Source organism: Salmo trutta, chromosome 16 (assembly GCF_901001165.1).
Source record: "Salmo trutta chromosome 16, fSalTru1.1, whole genome shotgun sequence".
Taxonomy (NCBI): domain Eukaryota; kingdom Metazoa; phylum Chordata; class Actinopteri; order Salmoniformes; family Salmonidae; genus Salmo; species Salmo trutta.
The window spans coordinates 1,675,609-1,687,598 of NC_042972.1; the positions used below are offsets into that span (position 1 = coordinate 1,675,609).

Genomic DNA, 11,990 nt, shown 5'->3' on the forward strand with positions numbered 1-11,990 from the left:
AAATTGCCAAGAAACTGAAGATCTCGTACAACGCTGTGTACTACTCCCTTCACGGAACAGCGCAAACTGGCTCTAACCAGAATAGAAAGAGGAGTGGGAGGCCCCGGTGCACAACTGAGCAAGAGGACAAGTACATTAGAGAGTCTAATTTGAGAAACAGACGCCTCACAAGTCCTCAACTGGCAGCTTCATTAAATAGTACCCGCAAAACACCAGTCTCAACGTCACCAGTGAAGAGGCGACTCCGGGATGCTGGCCTTCTAGGCAGAGTTCCTCTGTCCAGTGTCTGTGTTGTTTTGCCCGTCTTAATCTTTTATTTTTATTGGCCAGTCTGAGATATGGCTTTTTTCGTGGCAACTCTTCATTGCAATGTTATAAACATGTTGTATGTCCTTCTAAACATAACTTAATGTTATCATTATTGTTCATATCCATTACAGAACAGCAAACCAGATTCCTTACTGAAGATGGAAACTGAAGAACACAAGTTTGAGAGAACATCGCTATCAGGCAACAAAGACAAGTTTTCATTCTCATTGACACACAAGAAGTTACTCGGGTATGTATACTGTGGACATGTAATGTGTTCATGTGTAACTTGCACCAGTTCCTTACTGTCCTGTGTTTCCCTCCCTCCCTTCTCTCTCTCTCTGTCTCTCTCTCTCTCTCTCTCTCTCTCTCTCTCTGTCTCTCTCTCTCTCTCTCTCTCTCTCTCTCTCTCTGTTCTCTCTCTGTCCTCTCTCTGTCTCTCTCTCTGTCTCTCTCTCTCTCTCTCTCTCTCTCTCTCTCTCTGTCTCTCTCTGTCTCTCTCTGTCTCTCTCTCCTCTCTCTCTCTCTGTCTCTCTCTCTCTGTCTCTCTCTGTCTCTCTCTCTCTCTCTCTCTCTCTGTCTCTCTCTTTCTCTCTGTCTCTCTCTCTGTCTCTCTCTCTCTTTCTCTCTCTCTCTTTCTCTCTGTCTCTCTGTCTCTCTCTCTCTCTCTCTCTCTCTCTCTCTCTCTGTCTCTCTCTGTCTCTCTCTGTCTCTCTCTCTCTCTCTCTCTGTCTCTCTCTCTCTGTCTCTCTCTGTCTCTCTCTCTCTCTCTCTCTCTGTCTCTCTCTTTCTCTCTGTCTCTCTCTCTCTCTGTCTCTCTCTCTCTTTCTCTCTCTCTCTCTTTCTCTCTGTCTCTCTCTCTCTCTCTCTCTCTCTCTCAGTTGTAAAGGTTTAATCTGTGTATGTTTCTCTCTCTCAGTTCTAAGCTGAAGCCCCAGACAAACTCCAGTGTGTTCGGCTCGTTACAAAACCTAAAGGAGGACAAGGCCAAGCCGGTGAGAGACGAGTATGAGTACGTGTCTGACGAAGGAGAGTTGAAGATCGATGAGTTCCCCATCAGGAGGAAAAAGAACGCAGTCAAGAGGGACTTATCCTGTGAGTACTGACACATAAAGATAACAAACTACTACGGGAGAGAAAATAGTCCTGTGAGTACTGACACATAAAGATGACAAACTACTACGGGAGAGAAAATAGTCCTGTGAGTACTGACACAGAGATTAAGATAGGATAAAGTATACTGGATACAATGATGTATTTACTTAATAATTAATTATATCAAAATGGATTGATTTACTAGTTGTTGATTGACTGTCTCTTCTCTTCCTGTTCCAGTCCTGTCAAACATCAAAGACCCAATCCACCCATCCAAGAAGCCAAAGCTCCTCCCCTCTGCTGTCAAGGTACGTCGGCTCCTCCCCTCTGTTCCCAGGGTATGTTACCCTCCTCCCCTCTGTCCCCAGGGTATGTTACCTCCTCCCCTCTGTCCCCAGGGTATGTTACCTCCTCCCCTCTGTCCCCAGGGTATGTTACCTCCTCCCCTCTGTCCCCAGGGTATGTTACCCTCCTCCCCTCTGTCCCCAGGGTATGTTACCTCCTCCCCTCTGTTCCCAGGGTATGTTACCTCCTCCCCTCTGTACCCAGGGTATGTTACCTCCTCCCCTCTGTCCCCAGGGTATGTTACCTCCTCCCCTCTGTCCCCAGGGTATGTTACCTCCTCCCCTCTGTCCCCAGGGTATGTTACCTCCTCCCCTCTGTTCCCAGGGTATGTTACCCTCCTCCCCTCTATCCCCAGGGTATATTACCTCCTCCCCTCTATCCCCAGGGTATGTTACCTCCTCCCCTCTGTCCCCAGGGTATGTTACCTCCTCCCCTCTGTCCCCAGGGTATGTTACCCTCCTCCCCTCTGTCCCCAGGGTATGTTACCTCCTCCCCTCTGTTCCCAGGGTATGTTACCTCGTCCCCTCTGTTCCCAGGGTATGTTACCTCGTCCCCTCTGTTCCCAGGGTATGTTACCTCCTCCCAGGGTATGTTACCCTCCTCCCCTCTGTCCCCAGGGTATGTTACCTCCTCCCCTCTGTTCCCAGGGTATGTTACCTCCTCCCCTCTGTCCCCAGGGTATGTTACCTCCTCCCCTCTGTTCCCAGGGTATGTTACCTCCTCCCCTCTGTCCCCAGGGTATGTTACCTCCTCCCCTCTGTCCCCAGGGTATGTTACCTCCTCCCCTCTGTTCCCAGGGTATGTTACCTCCTCCCCTCTGTTCCCAGGGTATGTTACCTCCTCCCCTCTGTACCCAGGGTATGTTACCCTCCTCCCCTCTGTACCCAGGGTATGTTACCTCCTCCCCTTAACTCACCAATAATATATGAAGGACCATGTGGCTAGAAAATATCTAAGCTCATTATGGTTCGGGGTCAGGTCAGCGCAATAGTGTCAAGTGGATGTCAGTTATGTCCATAGAGAGTCTAGATCCCATTCCCAAGACAAAGTCCCAAATAGCACCCTAGTCAAAAGTAGTGCACTATATAAAGAATAGGATTCCATTTGGGAAGCATGCTAACTCAGCTGTCCTATTAGCCAGCTAACATCCAGAACTAGAGACTTTAATTACAGTCTGATATTTCCGTTTTCTACGTCCGTGAAGAGAACAGCCTAACGAGGAGTTCTAAGAGTAGAACAGTCAAGAGGAAAACATTCTGGAATATCCACTCCTTCCTTCCATGAGGTCGTTAATGAATTCCATGTGATGGTTTTTAAAAAAGCAGTCAAGTAGCAATAGAGATCACATATGGCTGTGTGTTTAGTGTTGCCGTGACACCAGTATCTTCATATTTGGAAGTAAGGAAGCGAATGAAACGGAACATGAAGTGGACTCCCATGTCTTTAGGAAAACAGTCGTAATGTTGGAAACAAACATCATTATATTGTCATCCAGAGTCATATTGATTTATTTTCCAAGATATAGCACACAATATTTTACATACAGAAGGTTTTTAAAGGTCCAAATGCACACAATGCAAATAGTCCGGGTAGCCATTTGATTACCTGTTCAGGAGTCTTATGGCTTGGGGGTAAAAACTGTTGAGAAGCCTTTTTGTCCTAGACTTGGCACTCCGGTACAGCTTGCCATGCGGTAGTAGAGAGAACAGTCTATGACTGGGGTGGCTGGGGTCTTTGACAATTTTTAGGGCCTTCCTCTGACACCGCCTGGTGTAGAAGTCCTGGATGGCAGGAAGCTTGGCCCCAGTGATGTACTGGGCTGTTCGCACTACCCTCTGAAGTGCCTTGCGGTCGGAGGCCGAGCAATTGCAGTGATGCAACCAGTCAGGATGCTCTCGATGTTGCAGCTGTAGAACCTCAGGACCCATTCCAAATCTTTTTAGTTTCCTGAGGGGGAATAGGCTTTGTTGTGCCCTCTTCATGACTATCTTGGTGTGTTTGGACCATGTTAGTTTGTTGGTGATGTGGACACCAAGGAACTTGAAGCTCTCAACCTGCTCCACTACAGCCCCGTCGATGAGAATGGGGGTGTGCTCAGTCCTCCTTTTCCTGTAGTCCACAATCATCTCCTTAGTCTTGGTTACGTTGAGGGATAGGTTGTTCTGGCACCACCCGGTCAGGTCTCTGACCTCTTCCCTATAAGCTGTCTCATCGTTGTCGGTGATCAGGCCTGCCACTGTTGTGTCGTCTGCAAACTTAATGATGGTGTTGGAGTCGTGCCTGGCCATGCAGTCATGGGTGAACAGGAGTAGAGGAGGGGACTGAGCACGCACCCCTGAGGGGCTCCAGTGTTGAGGATCAGGGTGGCAGATGTGTTGTTACCTACCCTCACCACCTGGGGGCGGCCCGTCAGGAAGTCCAGGATCCAGTTGCAGAGGGAGGTGTTTAGTCCCAGGGTCCTTAGCTTAGTGATGAGCTTTGAGGGCACTATGGTGTTGAACACTGAGCTGTAGTCAATGAATAGCATTCTCACATAGGTGTTCCTTTTGTCCAGGTGGGAAAGGGCTGTGTGGAGTGCGATTGAGATTGCATCATCTGTGGATCTGTTTGAGCAGTATGCAAATTGGAGTGGGTCTAGGGTTTCTGGGATAATGGTGTTTATGTGAGTCTTGACCAGCCTTTCAAAGCACTTCATGGCTACAGATGTGAGTGCTACGGGAGGGTAGTCATTTAGGCAGGTTACCTTAGTGTTCTTGGGCACAGGGACTATGGTGGTCTGCTTGAAACATGTTGGTATTACAGACTCAGTCAGGGAGAGGTTGAAAATGTCAGTGAAGACACATGCCAGTTGGTCAGCAATACTCAATCATGAGGCATCAAAGCCAAAGGAATAAGATTTAGAAATGCTATAGATGGAAGGAAAGTAGTGTGGAAACCTACCAAAAAACCAATTAGGCAACAACAAATGCAATCCCTTTTAGACAACTTCCTGGACAAACATTTCACTGTAATAGTGAAGGTGTAAACTTGGCAGTAGAAAACCTAAACAGCATATTTGACCTCTCAGCTTCAAATAAAAAAATGTCAGACAGAAAACTGAAGAAAATGATCAACAATGACAAATGGTTTGATGAAGAATGCAAGAACCTAAGAAAGAAATTGAGAAACCTATCCAACCAAAAACATAGAGACCCAGAAAACCTTTGTCTACTCCTTCACTATGGTGAATCACTAAAACAATACAGAAATACACTACGGAAAAAGAAGGAACAGCACGTCAGAAATCAGCTAAATGTAATTAAAGAATCCATAGATTCTAACCACTTCTGGGAAAATTGGAAAACACTAAACAAACAACAACATGAAGAGTTATCTATCCAAAATGGAGATGTATGGATAAACCACTTCTCCAATCTTTTTGGCTCTATAACAAAGAACAAACAGCAAAAACATATACATGATCAAATACAAATCTTAGAATCAACTATTAAAGACTACTTGAACCCACTGGATTCTCCAATTACATTGAATGAACTACAGGACAAAATACAAACCCTCCAACCCAAAAAGGCCTGTGGTGTTGATGGTATCCTTAATGAAATTATAAAATATACAGACCACAAATTCCAATTGGCTAAACTTAAACTTAAACTCTTTAACATCATCCTCAGCTCTGGCATCTTCCCCAATAGTTGGATCCAAGGACTGATCACCCCAATCCACAAAAGTGGAGACAGATTTGACCCCAATAACTATCGTGGGATATGCGTCAACAGCAACCTTGGGAAAATCCACTGCATTATCATTAACAGCAGACTCGTACATTTCCTCACCGAAAACGATGTACTGAGCAAATGTCCAAAACATTTTTTCACCCTGCACACCAACAAACAAACCAAAACAAAGGCAAAATCTTCTCATGATTTGTTGATTTCAAAAAAGCCTTTGACTCAATTTGGCATGAGGGTCTGCTATACAAATTGATGGAAAGTGGTGTTGGGGGAAAAACATACGACATTATAAGATCCATGTACACAAACAACAAGTGTGCGGTTAAAATTGGCGGTTAAAATGGGCAAAAAACACACATTTCTTCCCACAGGGCCGTGGGGTGAGACAGGGATGCAGCTTAAGCCCCACCCTCTTCAACATATATATCGCCGAATTGGCGAGGGCACTAGAACTGTCTGCAGCACCCGGGCCTCACCCTACTAGAATCTGAAGTCAAATGTCTACTGTTTGCTGATGATCTGGTGCTTCTGTCACCAACCAAGGAGGGCCTACAGCAGCACCTAGATCTGTCCCCAACCAAGGAGGGCCTACAGCAGCACCTAGATCTTCTGCACAGATTCTGTCAGACCTGGGTCCTGACAGTAAATCTCAGAATGACAAAAATAATGGCGTTCCATATTTAAATTCACACAGGACACCGGATAAGACAAGAGAAATACTCCAGATGTAACAGACTGACCCTAGCCCCCCGACACATAAACTACTGCAGCATAAATACTGGAGGCTGAGACAGGAGGGATCAGAAGACACTGTGGCCCCATCCGATGATACCCCCGGACAGGGCCAAACAGGCAGGATATAACCCCACCCACTTTGCCAAAGCACAGCCCCCACACCACTAGAGGGATGTCTCCAACCACCAACTTACCGTCCTAAGACAAGGCCGAGTATAGCCCACAGAGATCTCCGCCACGGCACAACCCAAGGGGGGGGCGCCAACCCAGACAGGAAGACCACGTCAGTGACTCAACCGACTCAAGTGACGCACCCCTCCCATGGACGGCATGGAAGAACACCAGTAAGCCAGTGACTCTGTAATAGGGTTAGAGGCAGAGAATCCCAGTGGAGAGAGGGGAACCGGCAAGGCAGAGACAGCAAGGGCTGTAGGCCCTCCTATGTCCCCAACCAAGGAGGGCCTACAGCAGCACCCAGATCTGTCCCCAACCAAGGAGGGCCTACAGCAGCACCCAGATCTGTCCCCAACCAAGGAGGGCCTACAGCAGCACCCAGATCTGTTCCCAACCAAGGAGGGCCTACAGCAGCACCCAGATCTGTCCCCAACCAAGGAGGGCCTACAGCAGCACCTAGATCTGTCCCCAACCAAGGAGGGCCTACAGCAGCACCTAGATCTTCTGCACAGATTCTGTCAGACCTGGGTCCTGACAGTAAATCTCAGAATGACAAAAATAATGGTGTTCCAAAAAAGGTCACCGAAACTACACCAAAACTACACCTACACTTAAACTACACCAAAACTATACCTAAACTACAACTACACCTAAACTACACCTACGATGTACCTAAACTATATTAAAACTACATCTAAACTATATCAAAACTGCACCTAAACTATATCAAAACTGCACCTAAACTATACATAAGCTACACCTAAACTACACCTAAACTATATTAAAACTACACCTAAACTACACCTAAACTATATTAAAACTACACCTAAACTATATCAAAACTACACCTAAACTATATTAAAACTACACCTAAACTACACCTAAACTATATCAAAACTGCACCTAAACTACACCTAAACTATATCAAAACTGCACCTAAACTATATCAAAACTGCACCTAAACTATATCAAAACTGCACCTGAACTATACCAAAACTGCACCTGAACTATATCAAAACTGCACCTAAACTATATCAAAACTGCACCTAAACTATATCAAAACTGCACCTAAACTATACCTAAGCTATATCAAAACTACACCTAAACTATATTAAAACTACATCAAAACTGCACCTAAACTACACCTAAACTATATCAAAACTACACCTAAACTACACCTAAACTATATCAAAACTATAAAAAAAATATTTCACACATAATAAGAATTAGCCTATAGACAAGACTAAGTTGTCAATAATCTGATCAGTGGCAATATGATCAGTCAAATTGTACATTATTCATATATTTCCACAAATATTTATTCATGCAATTACTCCTTTGTAATATTTTCTGCACTATTTATCAATCATTGTTTCTTACGTTCGCTGCACCTTGCGGGTTGATATGCATCTGATGCTAAATGGGATGCCCGGCAACGTTCTCTAGCGGGTTCTGATGGGCTGAAAGGCCAGGCGGTTCTTGTGTTAAAGTAATGTCCCGGTGTGTGAGGGTATTACAGTAAAGTCCTGGTGTGTTCAGTGTGTGAGGGTATTACAGTAAAGTCCTGGTGTGTTCAGTGTGTGAGGGTATTACAGTAAAGTCCTAGTGTGTTCAGTGTGTGAGGGTATTACAGTAAAGTCCTGGTGTGTTCAGTGTGTGAGGGTATTACAGTAAAGTCCTGGTGTGTTCAGTATGTGAGGGTATTACAGTAATTTCCTGGTGTGTTCAGTGTGTGAGGGTATTACAGTAAAGTCCTGGTGTGTTCAGTATGTGAGGGTATTACAGTAATTTCCTGGTGTGTTCAGTGTGTGAGGGTATTACAGTAAAGTCCTGGTGTGTGAGGGTATTACAGTAAAGTCCCAGTGTGTTCAGTGTGTGTATAATACCATTTTATTGTGTTCCTCAGAAGGCTGACTCGTCAGATGAGGAGTCGCTCCACATCGACACAGAGGTCAAGCCGGAGGTGAAAGGTCGTAACTCGAAGGTGAAAAAGAAGACGGGCAGCACGGCGGGCATCCTGGACCTTCTCCAGGCCAGCAAGGCTGTCGGTGGCATTGACTACAGCGCCAACAGGTACACCACAGGACCAGCACACACACACACACACACACACACCTGCACAGACTTGCACGCCAACACACTCTGTATAACCTGACTGTCTCTGAATGTGGCTCTGAATGTGGCTCTGAATCCGGCTCTGAATCCGGCTCTGAATCCGGCTCTGAATGCGGCTCTGAATGCGGCTCTGAATGCGGCTCTGAATCCGGCTCTGAATCCGGCTCTGAATCCGGCTCTGAATGCGACTTAAAGGGATTGGAGCTTGTTTTAGCGATTAGAATAGACCAGTCTTAGAGACTGCCCGAGGTCCGGACAACAGGCCCTCCGATTTAACACACTGAACTCTGTCTGCGAAGAGAATCACCAGCAGCAAGAGCGACATCATTGATGTATACAGAGAAAAGAGTCGGCCTGAGAATTGAACCCTGTGGCACATCCATAGAGACTGCCAGAGGTCCGGACAACAGGCCCTCCGATTTGACACACTGAACTCTATCAGAGAAGTAGTTGGTGAACCAGGCGATGCAGTAATTTGAGAAACCAAGGCTGTTGAGTCTGCCGATAAGAATGCGGTGATTGACAGAGTCGAAAGCCTTGGCCAGGTCGATGAAGACGGCTGCACAGTATTGTCTCTTATCGATGGCGGTTATGAGATCGTTTAGGACCTTGAGCGTGGCTGAGGTGCACCCATGACCAGCTCGGAAACCAGATTACATAGCGGAGAAGGTACGGTGGGATTCGAAATGATCGGTGATCTGTTTGTTAACTTGGCTTTCAAAGACTTTAGAAAGGCAGGGCAGGATGGATATACCGTAATTTCCGGACTATTAAGCGCACCTGAATATAAGCCGCACCCACTGAATTTAAAAAAAAATATTATTTTGAACCCATATATTAGCCGCGTCATTGTTTAAGCCGCGAGGTTCAAAGCCTGGGAAAAAAGTTGCGGCTTATAGTCCGGAATTTACGCAAGGTCTATAACAGTTTGGGTCTAGAGTATCTCCCCAATTTGAAGAGGGGAAAAATATGAAAATATCCCCTAAAATGTCCCCTAAAATGTCCCCTCTATTTAACATATTATTAACTCTGTTGATACTGTCGGTAATCAGATCGATAACGTGATCCCAGTTCAACGTGAACCACATGACCTTATAAACACACTTTAGTCAGACCAATAGAAACCATACAAACCCTGGGCATCTAGCACTCGCGGCAGACTCTCAAAGTATTAGAACACAGGTCTGATAATAATATCGTCTCTCTCTCTCTCTCTCTCTCTCTCTCTCTCTCTCTCGATCTCTCTGTATCTCTCTCTCGATCTCTCTGTATCTCTCTCGCTCTCTCGATCTCTCTGTATCTCTCTCGCTCTCTCGATCTCTCTGTCTCTCTCTCTTCTCGCTCTCTCTCTCTCTCTCTCTCGATCTCTCTATCTCTCTTCTCGCTCTCTCTCTCTCTCTCTCTCTCGATCTCTCTATCTCTCTCTGCTCTCTCGCTCTCTCGCTCTCTCTCTCTCGATCTCTCTGTATCTCTCTCTCAATCTCTCTGTATCTCTCGATCTCTCTGTATTTCTCTCTCTCTCTGTATCTCTCTGTATCTCTCTCTCTGTATCTCTTCTCTCTCCTCTCTCTCTCTATCTCTCTTCTTCCTCGATCTCTCTCTCTCTGTATCTCTCTCTCTCATCTCTCTCTTCTCTCTCTCTCTCTCTCTCTCTGTATCTGTCTCTTCTCTTTCTCTCTCTGTCTCTCTCATCTCTCTCTCTCTTCTCTCTCTCTGTATCTGTCTCTCTCATCTCTCTCTCGATCTGTCTCTCTCTCCGGCGGGTACACCTTCCAGCAGTGTAATGTTATTGTGTTGTTATTTCTTATTGACGTACTTACAGTCAGCCACCTGCATCTCCCAGCACACAGGAGGCCATTCAGGGGATGTTGTCTATGGCCAACCTGTCCTCCGGGGCTACCGCTGGGGCCGCTGCCATCTCCTCTGACACCGCTGGAGGAGGAGGTGGTTCCTGGGGCAGGAACCATGCCAACACCACCACGGCTGGACGGAAGGGAGGAACACGAGGAGGAGGAAAAGGAGGAGGAGATGGGAACAGTAAGCGACCAGCCAAACCCAAGAAAACGAAAAAGAACAGCAGCGTCGACAGCATCGAGTTTGATGACGACCATGATCACATGGACGCCTGCTTCAAGGACTCAGACTATGGTAACTAGAGATACATGGAGATACATGTTCCACTAGAGATACATGGAGATACATGTTCCACTAGAGATACATAGAGATACATGTTCCACTAGAGATACATTTAGATACATGTTCCACTAGAAATACATAGAGATACATGTTCCACTAGAGATATATAGAGATGCATGTTCCACTAGAGATACATAGAGATACATGTTCCATTAGAGATACATGTTCCACTAGAGATACATAGAGATACATGTTCCACTAGAGATTCATAGAGATACATGTTCCACTAGAGATATATAGAGATACATATTCCACTAGAGATACATGGAGATACATGTTCCATTAGAGATACATGTTCCACTAGAGATACATAGAGATACATGTTCCACTAGAGATACATAGAGATGCATGTTCCATTAGAGATACATGTTCCACTAGAGATACATAGAGATACATGTTCCTCTAGAGATACATAGAGATACATGTTCCACTAGAGATACAAAGAGATACATGTTCCACTAGAGATACATAGAGATACATGTTCCACTAGAGATACATAGAGATACATGTTCCTCTAGAGATACATGTTCCACTAGAGATACATAGAGATACATGTTCCACTAGAGATATATAGAGATACATGTTCCACTAGAGATATGATACATGTTCCACTAGAGATACATAGAGATACATATTCCACGAGATACATGTTCCACTAGAGATATATAGAGATACATGTTCCACTAGAGATTCATAGAGATACATGTTCCTCTAGAGATACATAGAGATACATGTTCCACTAGAGATACATGTTCCACTAGAGATACATGTTCCATTAGAGATACATAGAGACACATGTTCCACTAGAGATACATAGAGACACATGTTCCACTAGAGATACATAGAGACTTATGTTCCACTAGAGATACATAGAGACTTATGTTCCACTAGAGATACATAGAGATACATGTTCCATTAGAGATACATAGAGATACATGTTCCACTAGAGATGTGATACATGTTCCACTGGAGATTCATAGAGATACATGTTCCACTAGAGATACATAGAGATACATGTTCCATTAGAGATACATGTTCCACTAGAGATACATGTTCCACTGGAGATATGATACATGTTCCACTAGAGATACATGTTCCACTAGAGATATGATACATGTTCCACTAGAGATATATACATATACTTGTTCCACTCGAGATACATGGAGATACATGTTCCGCTAGAGATACATAGAGATACTTGTTCCACTAGAGATACATGGAGATACATGTTCCACTAGAGATACATGTTCCACTAGAGATACATAGAGATACATGTTCCACTAGAGATAT

General features: G+C 45.0%; 1 protein-coding gene across 1 annotated transcript; it reads left to right on the forward strand.

Annotated features, from left to right (window-relative positions):
- Positions 1–317: 317 nt before the first annotated feature.
- On the forward strand, positions 318–10,652 carry LOC115149924 (lysine-specific demethylase phf2; the record flags this gene model as incomplete). The annotated part of the gene is given in 5 exon segments (XM_029692725.1): positions 318–559; positions 1,229–1,404; positions 1,645–1,712; positions 8,296–8,462; positions 10,327–10,652. Coding segments are annotated over 5 exon segments (829 nt in total), but the record flags the coding sequence as incomplete, so codon positions are not given.
- Between the last annotated feature and the right edge of the window lie 1,338 nt (positions 10,653–11,990).